This window comes from Lytechinus pictus, chromosome 3 (assembly GCF_037042905.1).
Source record: "Lytechinus pictus isolate F3 Inbred chromosome 3, Lp3.0, whole genome shotgun sequence".
In the NCBI taxonomy this organism is placed as follows: Eukaryota; Metazoa; Echinodermata; class Echinoidea; order Temnopleuroida; family Toxopneustidae; genus Lytechinus; species Lytechinus pictus.
The window spans coordinates 40,585,002-40,602,169 of NC_087247.1; the positions used below are offsets into that span (position 1 = coordinate 40,585,002).

Sequence of the window (17,168 nt, forward strand, 5' to 3'; positions counted from 1 at the left end):
TGCTCAATCTCAAATCTTCACCATTTCGTAGTCTTGATCACCTCTAGCTCTTTTATTAACAGTTTTGTCTTGAAAAATAATTGCATTGCGTCCACTAAGACTCGATTCTAAATATATTAATAAAGAAAAGTAATAATGCATACATTTTCTCGATACTTTTAATAAATTATATAACATTTTAATTTGATTTTCACCCAACTAAATCAAAATTATAGATTAAAAGGTCTAGATTTAGACTATGTCAGAGATCTCTGCAGCTCCACGCTCCAATCCACAACATGCCAACTCTCCCCCTTTTGATGTTGCGATTTTGACCGAGGGAGTGTGACATAAGATCGAGATGAGCTGAGCATCTTCTAATCATCCTGAAAATTATAATTCCATCAGTTGTATGAACCGGTATATCTCTTCAGTTTGGATGGCTGATGCAAAGCCAAAATGGAACTCTTCCCAGGGACCAAGTCACGAATGGAGACAGAATGATAAACGGATGTCACAAAGCGATCTTACAGTTTCAATTACAGAGACAACGCCACTTTTTCCTGATGAGCTCCTAGAGATTATATTTTATCATTTCTCTGCAACAACCATAGGGAGAGCCCATGCAGTTTGTAAAAAATGGAATCAAATACTAACAATGTTAACAAGCAAGTACGTGTAGGGAAAGGGACATACTACATGGCCACTGCTTTAATAGTCTTTGTATGGGTGGTTGATGCTGGAGGTGGTTGGGGCTAGTGGGTGCATGGTGGCTGTGGTGGTGGTCGAGGCATCTGTTAGCACTCGACTACAACCACCCAGTGTTGAGTGATATCCAACATACAACACCCAAAAAGGTCTTTATCAAAAGGGAAGTTCACCCTGACAAAAAGTTTGTTTTAATAAATACCAGAAAGAAAAAAAAAGCAAAATATACTGTTGAAGCCAGGTTTGAGGAAAATCCAATAAATATTTTGAAAAATTATTAGAATTTATTTGTGTCATCATATATGAGCAGCTGCCCCATGTGTTCTATAATATAAACTGAATAAATTTCAATTTTTAATGGTTCATGATCATATGATTGATGACTATTAGTATTAATATTATTTTCCTTTTAGGAGGGGATGTGAAATTATTATCTTTGACAATCTGATCAAGGTACAATAAAATAGTCTCATTTATTTTTTAAATTTAAGCTTCCCCCATCTGATGTCACAAATCAAAAGAAAATAAAAATTCAAATAACTTTGATAACCTCTGGTGGATTTTACTCAAACAATCACCAATATTTTATTACTTTTTTTCTTCTATGTTGTATAATCAGGGTGAACTTCTCCTTTAATCCCGGGGGGGCCACTTCCATTCACGAGTGGATACCATGCGCGACCATGGGGTCTCGAAAAGCACCCTAAACACGTAATTTCCATATTCTGAAAATGCGCCCCTTAACAAGTATTGGCGTGTGAAACCCTACCCTTAACAAGTATTGGTAACAAAACGATACTCTTGGCAAATGTTCCTTGAAATGAACCCCTAAACAAGTACAGGAATGTTTTATTGTTACGGGTCCTTCGGTCGTCGGCTTTACCTTATTTGGTTTAGTACGACCCCACCTTCTACACCTCGCGCAAATCGGACTCTAAACACGAAGTGTTGGGGCAAAAAGGACATCCTTTATAAAACATTTTAATTTTGTTTTATCATCCCCGCGAATTCGACCCTAAACAAGTAATTTTCCTAGCGAAATAGATACCCTTTTTTCATTATTTTTGTGTTTTTGACACCCTTATCACGTTACGTACGTAACGTGCCCTATCGTGAAAAAGACATCCTTTTTACGTGTTTTTTTGGTCGCGCATGGTATCCACTCGTCAATGTAAGTGGCCCCTCCGGGCCTTTAATGTAATCTTTGTCATTATAATCTCTTTTTTTTTTTATATTTACCGGTATATGAAGTCCATAATTGGTGGATAGTAAAGAAAAGTGGCCCACAAATCTTTTAATTCATTAGAAAAAAGACAGTCTAATTAAAGAGTTTTAAGCTGAGGCATTTGATGAATGGTTGTTTCTTTGTGTTCTGGTTGTGCAAAAAATCAAGCATATATCTTGTAGGTCAAGAGAAATTAAGCGCACACAGGGGTTACCGGATGGTGGTTGGTGCTGGTGGGGGGGGGGGGGGTATTGCGCAGCAGCTATCACCACCCCCAAAAGCAAAAAAAAATACCCTGTAATGATGATAAAGGACTATCTAATTAATTAAGTAATATAATGAAGTGAAGAAATTAAAGTAAAGTACCAAAATTGAATAAAATGAAATGGAATAAAATAAAATTAAATAAAACAAAATAGGATAAGATGAAATGAAATAACATTAAATAAAATGAATTAAGATGAAATTACATTTTTTTGAAGGAGAAGGTAATTGGTTATATACAAGCTTGGCGTTTACCAGCAAAACGCTGTCCTGCCGAGTTCCTACGGGAATTACCATGAACAGAAATATGAATGAATAGGAAAGTAACATTCAGATTGATGGTATTTTAGGTTTAATTATTCTTATTTTAATACAACTGTCCATTTCAACAATAGAGAAAAACAAATCAAACATAATGCTGGAATTGTCATCTAAATGTGATGTGAAAGAAAAAGTTGGGGTAGTTTAATAAAGTTTTTAATATTTTTACATGAGATGCAAACAGGGTTGTTTGATTTAAATCATGTCGATTTAAATCATGATTTAAATCGCGATTTAAATCACTTGATTTTTTCAAAAAAATCACTGATTTAAATCAACTTTTATGAAAAAAAATATTTTTCTCTATTTTCTCTTCTTTTTAACAGATACTTTCAATGTAATCATTTTCATTTCTGTTCCACATGCTTTAGAGATACTTTAAAAGAATGATACACCCTCATGGAGTCTGATTTAACACCACTGTTTTATTTTCCGTTTGTAAAACAAGCAAAACTGATGAAAACAACAAGTTTCTAACGAAGTAATGATAAATAACTCTCTGTATGTACACCAAACTGTTAAATCTTCAATAAAATAATATATAAAATCTACAAAGGTGCTCAAAGTCCACAACTTGGATAAGGAAAGAAAATGTAAAAAGTTTACTCCAGCCTTCAACTCAGATGAGCTAACAAACCAAGAGAAAGAATTTACCTTGTGTATGCTGAAGATGCTGATGGTCATCTTGGGCAACATCCGGTCGATCATTGTTGCACTTTTCATGGTGTGTTTTCATCCGCTTCACAATCCCCATCAACTCAAAACCACATAGTTTGCACTTTGCTCTGCATCCAGTTGCAGATTTTGATGGCAGTTTCTCAAAAAAGTACCAAATGGGGTCTGATTTTCTTCCAGACATGATGCTTATTCATGCATCACAAAAGCTGCAAAACCCTTTGTTTATTAGCTATTACCAGCTGTTAGTTGGGAAGTCCCCCATGTGATAGTTCTAGGAAATATTCCTAGCTAAAATCCCCCATGTGATAATTCTAGGAAATATTCCCAGCTAGAATTCCCAAGGGCAGTATAGGAACCCTAACAGGCCTTTAATAATGTCAATTTTGTTGGAAATTCTCAAGTTCTTTGAGTACTTCATGCATTGGAGTAACACTTCGGATGTTTTGAACTGACTGATATAAAAATTTCAAGAGTTTAAATGTATACATAATACATAACATTACTTGGGCTTCCATAAAATGTCCATCTCTATAATGCAAATAAATTTAAAAAAAATTAAACAAATTACCTGTATATAAGTGGATTATTGTGTCAAATAGTACAATACACAATGTTCAAAAGACTACTTGACCACTATTATTGGTGTAAAACAGTTTAAATATAGTTTAAAACTTGTTAAGTGTGACCATTATTTTTAGTTGGAAAAACATTTTTTTAAATCTGATTTAAATCATAAAAATCCGATTTAAATAAAAAAAATCAGATTTAAATAAAAAAAATCAGATTTTTTTAAATTTTTTTTAAAAATAAAAAAAATCAACAACCCTGGATGCAAATGAATAAATAAGTCAAGGTTGCAGCACTTCCAATATTTATTTTGTAGATTTTAATTCTTTTTACAAATTTGACAATAAGGAAGCATAGATTGAATTAAAGTTGCAACATTGGCAATCACATATAATAAGGAATCAAACCAATCTTATTTTTCATTTACACAATAATCAGGAAAAAAATGAAATATGCTGTATTTCAGATGATGAAATACAAAAGAAATAGTATGTGTGACATCATCGAAAGGTAGCCCATCCTTTTTTTCAGGGGGGGGGGGGGATTTCCATAACTGTTTACGGCAATGTGGTTGGATCAAGCTCAGAATCAAATAAATCATGTTGATCTTCTCTTGGCAGAACTGATATTTGGTTCCGGAAATGTACTGAGGAGATTCCAAAGTACACTCTGCTGCAAATGTGTAATCATCCACTGAGGCCTGGATACCAAAGTGGAGTAGAATGGAAAGATGTCTATGTAAGATGGCGGCTATTCAGAGGAAATAGGGTCTTGGTCGCAGAGCTTGAACCTGTGCAAGACATAGCAAAGGCATCTGGCATGTATGGTCAAGGATGCACCACATCTTATTTCACAGGTATGTTTACCCTTATTTCTGGCCCAGCAAAAAACAGGGGGCAGTTTCATAAAGCTGTTCGTAAGTTAATAGCGACTATAAGAACGACTTATTTCTTACGCGCTAAGTAACCACAAATGAACATATCATGTACCACAAGAAAGGATGACCAGTCGTTCTTAAAGTCGCTCTTAACTTACGAACAGCTTTATGAAACTCCCACCAGGCCCCATACTCCCTTCCTCCAAAAGAAAAAATGAATACAAATAAAAATAAATAATAAAAATGAATAAAGAAATGAAAATGATCAAAAAGATCTCTTCTGATTAAGGCATGATGCATGTAGGAGTACTTATGATCATCTTGTTGACCATTACAGCACATTGAACATTTTCAAAATTGCAAAAATGCCCCTGCCAATATCCTACTTGAAATATAAAGCTTGTAACAAAACATTGGTTTCCTCTTGTATCCAGATGATGTGGTGTATAGCTATATTCAAGGGCACATACTGGCTTATGACATGCACAGTGAAGCTTGTATGATAAGAGAACACTCTACTCTTACTACGTCTGCTACAGCCATCCAAGCCTTAGGCATCTCTCTTCCTTTCAATGTTGAAGGTAATACTTTGCGAGAGTGAGAGCAACTTTTGCATTATTTCTGTTTAATTATTGGCAGAAAGTGATTTACGGTCAGTCTAATTAAATTGGCTTATCCACAAATATAATACTGTAATGGGTTGAAATTGACTTAACAGACAGAATCATTTTTAGCAAGATGATTTGGCAGTAGCTCTATTTGAATATGATAAATTCTCTGCGATATCGATAATGTAATTGACCCTTCAAGTCATGTGTGATGAGCACATATGAAAGGCAAGTGCTTCATTTTTCAAAGTCTCGGGGGGCCGTAGGGGATTTGTGACACAGAATTTTGTTTTCATATTAAAAGTATCAGTAAGGGTTTTCTTCCACTTGGTCGATCCATTCTTAAAATTTATTAAAGATCTTGCAGGCTTTCCCATGCATAGCTTATAAAATTATGTTCCTCAATTGTCCTGTAGGACGGATATGAGAAAGTATGTTGAACTTAAAGGGGAATCCAGCCTTGGCCATAAAATGTTGTGTTATGAAGGAGAAAAATAAATCAAACAGAATGGTGAAAGTTTGAAAGAAATTGGACAAGCAATGATAAAGATATAGCTGTTTTAAAATTGAGATCACCAATACTATGTAGATTTCAAATTGGCAACGAGGTAAGTAAATTATGACAAGGGGCAAGGACAACTTTCCCATAGGCCATGTACTTTATTATCAGGGATTTGCGGTTTTCTCCTAAGTACCAATTCCCCTGGGGCAGTAATCTAAATATAACCCAGGTAGTATACTGTTTTATGTCCTCATGGAGGAAAAATATAATTTGAAATAAAACTTTTGGGGAAAATGACATTTTAGCCATAATATGTATTGGAGTACATGGAAGAGTAGTCCTTGCCTTACATCACTATGACATCCTATATGCGGCCAATTTGAAGCCTCCATGGGTATAGTGATTACCAATATTTACAACTTTTAAAAATTCATAACTTTCTTGTTGTTTGTCCAATATTGTTCAAACTTTCACCTATCAACTTGTCTGATTTTTCTTTTCTTTATAAAAACAATTTTTTATTTGGATTGGATTCCCCTTTAATGCTGACATAAAATCTCAGTCAATGCTAACTACATCCATTTGTTTAGTATGATTTAACTATGATTACAGAGTCAGCAAACTTCTCTCTGCCCAATAAAGCCATGCCAATAATAAAAGTCACAGTCTCCCCTTCCAAAGATTCTAAAGTAGGGATATGCAACCTAATATTGAAACAAAGTTTTCTCCACATGTCATATCCGTTGAATCAAATATTGTTTCTTTTCTTTTCAAGAAATTCAAAGTTGAGAACTAGTACTCATTTCTTTTCTTGTTATCAGGAAAAACCCGATTTGAAGCAAATGTTGAAAAGGCAGTGGCCATCCTTTTAATGAGAGAACATGTGGAAATTCTTGTTGGATTGGAAACGAAGGAGACAGTTATACTCAGCAATATGGTCATGCAGCCTATGTGGTAAGATATTATGTGTAGCTTTGATCGGTAATGGGATATGGATAAATAGACACTATAGTTCTGAACAAAAAATATCATTCTCAAGATTGATTTTTCTTAGTTCTCATGAATTATGTGGAAATATTGAATATGTTCCAATACTACAGTTTGCTTTGACTTGTCGGTCTTTCATATATTGAGATCATGTGACATTGACTCCTTTTCTCAAGTGATATGAATTTTGATATATATTCAGTAAGGAGATGTTCATTAAATACTAGTAACTGAGAAATAATGCAGTTAACCATTTCCTCGCTTCCAATAGTTGCTCATTTAGCCAGAATTAACACTCTAGCAAAAGAAATACTTGTGCTGATCTTATTCATGCTCATATTCCATACTGTGTGTTCTTGACACACCTAAATTTGTTTTGTTAAATCATTGTTTGAGTTTATTTTTAAAAGTAATTCACCATCAATATCTAGTTGTCCTCACCATCTTTGAAAATGAAATGAAAATCCATATTTTATTGTTCGAAATACAAAGCATTTCTTGGGTTTGAATTTTATACACAAGAAAAAGAGTTAATGGCTATTGCAAGATATTAATTTAAACATAGATATCTGATCAAAACAAGTGAGTTTCATGAAATGTTTACTTTGTGGCATGGCTTATTGAAACATTGAGTATGGTAACCACTAGAGTGAAATACTTATTCCTATTTTATTTCTCCTTAGCATTGTTCTCAAGCCCCCCTAATTGAAACATTGAGTATGGCAACCACTAGAGTGAAATACTTATTCATCTCCTATAGGCGCCGCTTTTCCGACGGCGGTGTCAACATCAAATCTTAACCGAAGGTTAAGTTTTTGAAATGACATCATAACTTAGGAAGTATATGGACCTAGTTCATGAAACTTGGGCATAAGGTTAATCAAGTATTAGTGAACATGCTGCTCGAGTTTCAGGTCACGTGACCAAGGTCAAAGGTCATTTAGGGTCAATGAACTTTGGTCAAGTTGGGGGTATTTGTTGAATTACTATCATAACTTTGAAAATCTATGGATCTAGTCCATGAAACTTGGACATAAGGTTAATCAAGTATTAGTGAACATCCTGCCTGAGTTTCAGGTCACATGACCAAGGTCAAAGGTCATTTAGGGTCATGAACTTTGGCCAAGTTGGGGGTATTTGTTGAATTACCATCATAACTTTGAAAATTTACGGATCTAGTTCATGAAACTTGGACATTAGGTTAATCAAGTACCACTGAATATCCTGTGCGAGTTTCAGGTCACATGACCATGGTCAATGGTCATTTAAGGTCAATGAACTTTGGCCGTGTTGGGGGTATTAGTTAAATTACCATCCTAACTCTGAAAGTTTATGGATCTAGTTCATAAAACTTGGACATAAGAGTAATCAAGTATCACTGAACATCCTGTACGAGTTTCAGGTCACATGACCATGGTCAATGGTCATTTAAGGTCAATGAACTTTGGCCGTGTTGGGGGTATTTGTTGAATTACCATCCTAACTCTGAAAGTTTATGGATCTAGTTCATAAAACTTGGGATATAAGAGTAATCAAGCATCACTGAACATCCCCTGTGAGTTTCAGGTCACAAAACCAAGTCAAAGGTCAGTTAAGGTCAATAAACTTAGGCCATGTTGGGGTAATTGTTGAATTGCCATCATAACTTTGAAAGTTTATGGATAGAGTGAATGAAATGTGGACATGGGTGTAGTTGACAGTCTTAAGTCTCCGTTCAAATGTCATTTATGGTCAATGAACGTGGTATTATGTCATTATATGAATGGTGTTTTTGTGAATGATTATTTTATAGTAGTTTTCAAAGTTAGCACTGCAGCTATATTAAATTGCGTAATGCAGGCGAGACAGCCAGAGGCGTTCCACTTGTTAGTTTTTAGAAATGTGATTGTTCTCAGGCCTCCAGACTATCCAAAGCAACAAAAGATAGGGAAGAAAAACAGTGTTTCAGGGACAAAATGTCCAACAATTCTGACTGAGGACCCTTTGTTTTTGTCTCACCTGCATAGCAGAGTGAGACTATAGGCGCCGCTTTTCCGATGGCGGCGGCGTCAACACCAAATCTTAACCAAAGGTTAAGTTTTTGAAATGACAGCATAACTTAGAAAGTATATGGACCTAGTTCATGAAACTTGGCCATAAGGTTAATCAAGTATTACTGAACATTCTGCCTGAGTTTCAGGTCACATGACTAAGGTCAATGGTCATTTAGGGTCAATGAACTTAGACCATGTTGGGAGAATCAACATCAAAATCTTAACCTAAGGTTAAGTTTTTGAAATGTCATAACTTAGAAAATATATGGACCTAGTTCATGAAACTTAGACATAAGGTTAATCAAGTATTACTGAACATCCTGCTTGAGTTTCACGTCACATGACCAAGGTCAAAGGTCATTTAGGGTCAATGAACTTTGGCCAAAGTGGGGGTATCTGTTGAATTACCATCATAACTTTGAAAGTTTATGGATCTGATTCATTAAACTTGGACATAATAGTAATCAAGTATCACTAAACATCCTGTGTAAGTTTCAGGTCACATGATTAAGGTCAAAGATCATTTAGGGTCAATGAACTTTGGCCAAATTGGGGTTATTTGTTCAATTACCACCATAACTTTGAAAGTTTATTGGTCTAGTTCATAAAACTTGGACATAAGAGTCATCAAGTATCACTGAACAAGTGAACATCTCATGCGAGTTTCAGGTCACATGACCAAAGTCAAGGTCATTGAACTTTGGCCATTTTGATGGTAATTCAACAAATACCCCCAACATGGCCAAAGTTCATTGACCTTAAATGACCTTTGACCTTGGTCATGTGACCTGAAACTCAGACAGGATGTTAAAAGATACTTGATTACTCTTATGTCCAAGTTTCATGAATCAGATCCATAAACTTTTAAAATTACACTGTTTTTCTCACTATGAAAACAAATATATATATATATTCAAATTTTATCTCCCTACATCATTAGAGTGTTTTCAGGCAGAAAATAAAGACAAATAAATTACCATCATAACTCTGTAAGTATATTGGTCTAGTTCATAAAACTCGGACATAAGAGTCATCAAGTATCACTGAACATCTCATGCGAATTTCAGGTCACATGACCAAAGTCAAAGGTCATTTAAGGTCATTGAACTTTGGCCATTTTAGAGGTAATTATTAGATTGCTTTCATAACTTTCAAAGTTTATAGATATTGTGTATAAAATGTGGATATAGGGGTATTCAAGTATCACTGACAAGTTTTAGGTCACAAGATCAAGGTCAAATGTCAATGAACGTGGTATTGTATCATTATATGAATGGTGATTTTTGTGAATAATTATTTTATAGTAGTTTTCAAAGTCAGCACTGCTGCTATATTGAATCGTGTGATGCAGGTGAGACAGCCAGAGGCATTTCACTTGTTCTTTTTGTTTGGCTTGACCAGTTTTCAGCTTTAAAAGAGGAGGAATCGAACCCACTAATTGGGGCAGGTTCTTAGAAATGTTTTATGACATTAATCTGACTTGTTAGAATTGTCTTCGTTTGTATCTTCTTCTCCCATTAGTACATGGTATGATACCTTCCTGATTCAAGAAGAAGTACCTGATGGTCCTGTAGTTAAAGCTTTCAAAGTAGGGTATGATGAAGAGACCAAACAACTGTCAGTACATCACATCCAGACCTGTCGTCTAAGATCATTGGAAACAGTTTATGCTATGCAACTCACAGAAAATAAGGTATAGTTGCAAATATGTGCACTGTTTAGTCACTCAAAATATTCCTTAAAGGCCAGTTAGTAACTAATTTGTCTTGGATTTAAATCAAAATCATTGATTCAGCTGCTGTTTTAATCTTAATTGCAATGTTTAAGGTTAGAAAGTAATCAGCAGAGCTTATTAAACATACAGTATACAAATATACTAAGACGCTTGAGGATCTGGCTCAAACTATTCACATCAATTGAACATCAATTGTACCCTTCTCCCGAGAATGGTACTATTGATGTTCATGCATGAGTCTGAATAGTTTTAGCCTGTTGCGAGAGTGAGTCATTGTATGTTTGTTCATGTCCCATTCCACCTGTATCATTCCTCATCACATTCAAATAAGAAAATATAAAGAAAAAGTTGATATCTTAGGAAAAATTTCATCGATTTTTTTCGGATATGCAGATCGCATGGCAGGCAGCCCCCACCCCTAGTGCTAGGCGCACCCAGTGAGATGCACACAATGGCTTGAGCTGCCATGTGCATCAGTATATGTGTCTTGAGCGCTGTACGTGTTATGGGGGAGGTCGGAAAAATAGTTCATCTTTTCTCTAGGGAAACAAATGGGACTATACTTGATGTAAAACTATTCATTTTCTCCTTTTGTACACTCTCAATGCAACAATCTCAAGCAAGCGATATGATAGCATATATCCAGGATGTCACAATGAGGATACAGTAGGCATAGCACCTATATGTCACATTGAGACTTTATTGCATCTGCTCTCCCAGCTTAGTGCTTTCAAACATTGTGTTTGTAGATCCTCAATTAAGTGTTGCTATTTTGAGATAAGATGACCCCCTTTATGTCTTTAGCTTTCAAGTATTGTTGATCATACTTCAGGACAAGATATAAATGGTGTATTTTGGTAAAATTGCTGCAAATTTATGATTTATGTAAAATAATATGTTGACCTATTTGGAGTAACATGATAGGAAACTTATTTTCCTGTGTTTATAAAAACATTTCTGTAGGCCTTCATTGTAGAAGATTCAACACTTAGTATGTGGGATATTGATGAAGGAGAATACTGTGAAATCTGTACCAACAAAGATGTAGTACGTGGATATGACAAAGCAATAGGAGTCATGTCGTGGGTCGGTAGTATGATTGCCTTCACTTTCTCTATTGGTAAGTAAATTTGTTCATCTTTATGGTCTAAAGAGTGATTTAATTACTACTTTTTTGCTGCAAGCTTTAAAGGAAGCTGGGGAAGTTTGTAAGTTATGCACACCTTTATGCAAGACTGGTGACCCTTATGCTGTTAAACTAATATCCTTAATTTGATATTTCAAGTGTTAATATAATAGCGTATTTCCTATAACCCTCATCACATTTTTTTAAATTGAATATTTCATTCACATGCTTGTTAAAGATAAGAAAGTTAAAAATATGATTTTTAACTTCAACTGTGAATCTAAATGATTTTGATCTGATTTTGCATCGCCAAAAGGAATCTCATTCTTGCATTGAGGTTGTGTGTAATTTACAATCTGCTTTATGAAATACCACCCTGGACTCAAAACATACCCTTTGAATTCATGTTTGGTGCTGCCAGGATAAAATATGTTTCACATGTGCTTAAATTCATTTTTCTTACAGATTATTAGTAGACAAAATATTCTTTCTTAAGTACAGACTATCTGAACCATTTTTGAAGGAAAATATGTTATGAATGACATTTACTTTCACTGCAATATTCTTTGATATAAATAGTACATATTTTTTGTAATTGTTGTGGAGCGATTGAGGATAGGTAGTGCAATATTTCTTGAAATATGAGTTGAAATTACTTGACTGGGTGTGTCTGGCCACAAATGTGACACATAGCAAATAATTACATTCCAATTATTTAATTTTCAATTTTCATATGCCAGAGGTAATCATGAGATAGTCCAAATGTGATTTTTTTTTTTCGTCAAAAATAGAAATTGCAATCATGGATAAGCCAAAAGTCTGGTCACAATATGGACTTGATATGCATTGTTAGATATGAATACTGCATAACATGCCTCATAATGTAATTTTGCATTTGTGTTTCAGTAAATATGGCTTGAGTTCCTTTGCTTACTTAGGTACAAAAGATTTCTGTAAAGGCTATCGGAATGTGATTTCAGCTTCTGCTATACACATGGACTACTTGTAGTCTCCAATTTTCTTTTACTTGCAGGACCAAGTGATATTTTCCTTTATTACTTGAATGAAGAATGTAGAAAGTTGAATTGTATTGGCTGTGTGGACCCACAGGAAACTGCTGAAGCTCTTGTTCTTCTGTATGATGGCAGCATCATGATGATCAACAACAATCAATGTAGTCTGCTACTTTACAAAAGAAGAGACCATAATGAAGAAAGTGAAAACAGAACAGCCCATCCTGCAAAGAAAGCACATAGCCTTAGAGAAGACAGGATGCAGAATGTTGAACCTGATGGTGAGTGGACAGCCCACAAGTGCAGACAAGCAACATATGAACCTGTGACTGATGAAGCCAACATCTATAAAAGAAATATGTCCAAGTTACTTGGTATTGATGAGAGTGATACACTTTGGACCAAATTTGATACTGGTGTGGACAATTATGAGACTGAAGATAGTGAAAGCAGTGATTCTGAACAGGCTGAATATAAGAATGACCAAGGATCCAGTTCTTCAACTCACAAGGAATATGTTGTGGAATGGTGGGAAGATAATGTAAGGACTGAAGACATTTCTTTTGTTCACGAACCCATCCTTTCTTTATCACACAAAGGCCTTGAAGGTCACTGGCTGTTTGTCTTAACAGATTCTTTAGTTGCCATGGATAATACATGTACATTGACTAATAAGATTCGGGATAGGATGCTTGTTTACAAATGGAACTATATGCAATAGCATCTGCATACAAATGTATATTTTATTTCATATGCAAGAAGTTTTTCAAGAAAAGTTTTCAAGTGTTATAAGTATAATATTGTAGAGATACACATAATTATAAGAATTATAACTTCAGTTGAAAAATTCTGACTCAAATATGTGGATTATTTCCCTTTTCACCTTTGTTGATAATATTTGGCAGTGGGATGAATTCAGCACATTCCACGTCTCCTGTTATAATCATACCTGTCAACCCTCACAAAGTTTGAAGTCTTAGAAGCTTAAAATCCAAGAAGTTAAAATATATAAGTTTCTTTACCAAATGATGAAAGTCAAAAGTGGAACAAAATATTTAATTGAGAAATTGAAAATCTCAAGTTTCAAATGCTACTCCTCAGAAGTGTGTTAGTGTACACCTTCATATCGAACTTAATAAATATGATCATATAGCTACAATTTGATGATTGCTTTTCACAAAAAAAATGCTATCTTGATGTAATAAAAAAATCTTAATAAAAACAAGAGGAAAAGAAAATGGATTATCTTTATTGATACTCCAGTTCCTCCCAAAATTCATTATTTTCAACCCATAAATTTGGTATATTCTGAAAGCTAACTCTTGGATTATTTATTTTGATAGGGGGGAAAAAAAAAAAAAATATATATATTTCAATCAATTACAAAATTTCTCACAACTTAGAATAAAAGTTGATATATTGAACTATGTTGAACTATCGGTTGCAGCGAACAGGCCGAATTTCTAACTTTGGGGTCGACATCATGTGCAGGTTATAATAATAATATGTCCATTTATATAGCGCAGTTACTATGTGCATATACTCACTGCGCTTTGATACTTGGTATCATATTACTCTGGCTGTAGCTGAGCCGCCATATTAATAGGCGCTAAAAAAAGCATTCGAGGATTAAATCCTACCGGGTACCTATTCACCTCACCTGGGTCGAGTGCAGCACAATGTGGATAAATTTCTTGCCGAAGGAAATTACGCCATGGCTGGGATTCCAACCCACGACCCTCTGTTTCAAAGTCCATAGACCAATCCACTGGGCCACAATGCTCCACAGGTGCAGGCAGCACACAGTGCTAGTGTACTGTAAAGTATTAGCCTGTGACGCTTCAAAAATGAAAACTATATCGCAAGAATTCACCAAAAACGGTCTAAATTTCTCAAAGAAATATGAGGCGAAATTCTCTCCCACCTCTTGGACCCTAGTAAACACCTTTTTCCCGTTGGCCAGTGCTGAATATAATTGCATGCACTATCGCACCAGCGCGCACAACACAGATGTCAACCTTTTTCCCCATTAGGCGTTGAAAATTTCAGCCTGTCGCTGTAACCGATAGATGGCGCACCGTATTGTGAATGTACTGAAATGTAATAGTCGTATAATAGGACCAGATTACTCTACACTGAGAGTTCTCATTCCTTGCCTCTTAAACAAATATCATTTACACAAAATTGATGTATCACATAATCAAAGAAACATATCAAAACAAGAAATTATAGCTTTTATTTCAAATATCTTACATAATACATTATTTGACGTAAACACAGTCATAAGATGAATAATTTCTATTGCATGATTATTGCCTGTCTGTACAGAAACTGTACTTGAGACATCTCATCATACACTATATCACTTGCTCAGGAAGAGATCCACATTATTCATGGACATTTTAGATGTGGTTTAAGAGGCCAAACAGAGGGTGCAAGGTAACAATATGCCTGAATTTATATTTTGTTCTAGGAATGACAATTTATTTGTGAGCTTTCTCCATCTTTCTCAAGTATATTAGGAACTAAAATAGGCCTTTACCTTTAATATTTAATTTATATACAACTAATCCCAATCTTCTATTTGCTGTGGAGCAGTTATATCCCCATTACAAAATACAATTGCATGGATGAAACTATAATTTAAATTTTCAAAAATGACTGGAACAAACAGAACAAATGATGCTTATCTTCTTTTGATCACTATAAAAGATAAGTACACATTGTAAGTCATCCTTGCCCATTAATTATGAAAATTCACTGCATTTTGCTGTGTCTTTCAGAAGGAATTCATTCTGCCATTTCTGAATTGAAAAAAACAAAGAAGAATGGGAAGGGGGAAAGACAATGAACAGGTCCTAATTTCACCAATAGTTGGTCTCAGTTTTAGGAAGATAATGTTGGATCTTTTTGTTTTTATTCTTGTAAGACAAATTTTATTGTATTCAATCATTCTCAGTATACCAAGATCGACTAAAAACAGGTACCTCAAAGAAAAACGTGTACCTTATCATACATAATTAAATTAAAATATGCATAAAAAAAAAGGACCCTGGCAGGATGGAGGTTGTGGGCAGAAGCCACAGCTGTGGCAGCCAATAGACCAGGGTGGAGGCCCCGTGTGACACTAGGCATGTGGAGGATAGGTAAGGTAAGGTAATGCATAAAAAACATGTCTTTTCACTGTAGATCATATTACATAAAACATAAAAGTACACTGTAGGTCATCTTAAAGGCAAGAACTTCTTGGGAGTTTTTTTATACATATTGCCATAACACATTTTCCATACACCCATATACAGGCTCTGTATCCAAACAGGCTTAGTAAAGGATGTATTTCTCTCTTGCTACCATATGTTAAGTATGATAGTACTAAAATATGTAACAAAAGTATATGTACATAAAAAAATGAAAACTAATGAAAATATGACATTTTAAGAAATGCATTTCTTGGTGCCTAATGCATACTTCATTGTACAAAATAATTATGTATGTTTTTAGTGATGCATAAAATTGCATTTCTTATAAAGATAAAATGAGTCTACATATTAATCTGCAAGACTGTTACTGTTCTAACTATGGAGGAAAAAATATTGGTGCAAACAGCACATGGATTACAATACAGAGTGCAAATTACTAAGGTGCAGTCATAAAAGCAAGTAATGCAATAATAAATTATCCAATGTGAAGAAACAGTAGAAATAAAGGGGCTTTTTTATTCTCATTGATATTGAACTCTTTGTTTTGTACTGCAGGCTGCAATTAATTTCTTATACATGTATTCTAATTTTGTATGCGTAACTGTTCTCCAAATAACGATTAGAAATAAATCTGATCATCTGGACTCCGTTTGAAAGAACAGTTCCATGTCCAATCCAGGACACTTCTTCAGCTCGTCTGTACTGATGGAACATTGTCGTTGACGCCAAGGCGGCGAAACACAATAGGTGTTATTGTCTTTGAGATGTCGCCAGTTCAGGCGAGCTGAAGAAGTGTCCCGATTGGACGCGAAACTGTTCTCTCTGTTTCAAACAGTAAGTCCAGATGATCAGATTTATTTCTAATCGTTATTTGTCGTTCTACCTGGATGAATCAAAACATACATCAGTTAATAGTTCTCCAGTTTTACAAATATATGTTTCAGAAAAGTCATTAAATGGGCAAAGTATATTGAATCTTTGTTTTCTTATTTCTGTTAGCATAAATTACTCTTTCATTTGTCATGTAGGTAATAATCTGAAATTTGTGGTTTCTCCTTATTCCCCTTTCCTTTAGGGCCAGAACAAAAATATAAAATAAAAGCGTACCAAATGTTCCATCCCATATTCTCGCCGTTGTCCAATTTTGTTGAAACTTTTGCGCATCTGCTATTCTGTGCTTTCTTCTTTTTTTTTTCTTTTTTAATTACTTTTGACCTTGATTGGATATTCGTTTAAAGGGATTCAGAACTATTTAAGGTCAAATCCATCCTAACAAATTGATTTGAAAATACTTCATCTTCACAAACATAACATTTATTCCCACAACATAAACGTATCTAAATGA

The 17,168-nt window shown here is 34.7% G+C and overlaps 1 protein-coding gene across 1 annotated transcript; it reads left to right on the plus strand.

Moving 5' to 3' along the window:
• Window positions 1-233: 233 nt before the first annotated feature.
• On the plus strand, window positions 234-16,798 carry LOC129257245 (uncharacterized). Its single transcript, XM_054895528.2, has 7 exons — window positions 234-651; window positions 4,363-4,598; window positions 5,054-5,200; window positions 6,551-6,683; window positions 10,271-10,442; window positions 11,448-11,604; window positions 12,644-16,798. The coding sequence occupies exons 1-7, from the start codon at window positions 392-394 to the stop codon at window positions 13,342-13,344; spliced, it is 1,806 nt and encodes a 601-aa protein (XP_054751503.2). The 5' UTR covers window positions 234-391; the 3' UTR covers window positions 13,345-16,798.
• Window positions 16,799-17,168: the final 370 nt, after the last annotated feature.

What these genes read in the sequence shown, in the direction of transcription:
- LOC129257245 (XM_054895528.2), top strand. Translation starts at nt 392, where the DNA reads ATGAACCGGTATATCTCTTCAGTTTGGATGGCTGATGCAAAGCCAAAA. An exon ending in TCTTCCTTTCAATGTTGAAG is followed by an intron (nt 5,201 to 6,550) that starts GTAATACTTTGC and finishes TCTTGTTATCAG; the next exon opens with GAAAAACCCGATTTGAAGCA. An exon ending in TGCCTTCACTTTCTCTATTG is followed by an intron (nt 11,605 to 12,643) that starts GTAAGTAAATTT and finishes TTTTACTTGCAG; the next exon opens with GACCAAGTGATATTTTCCTT.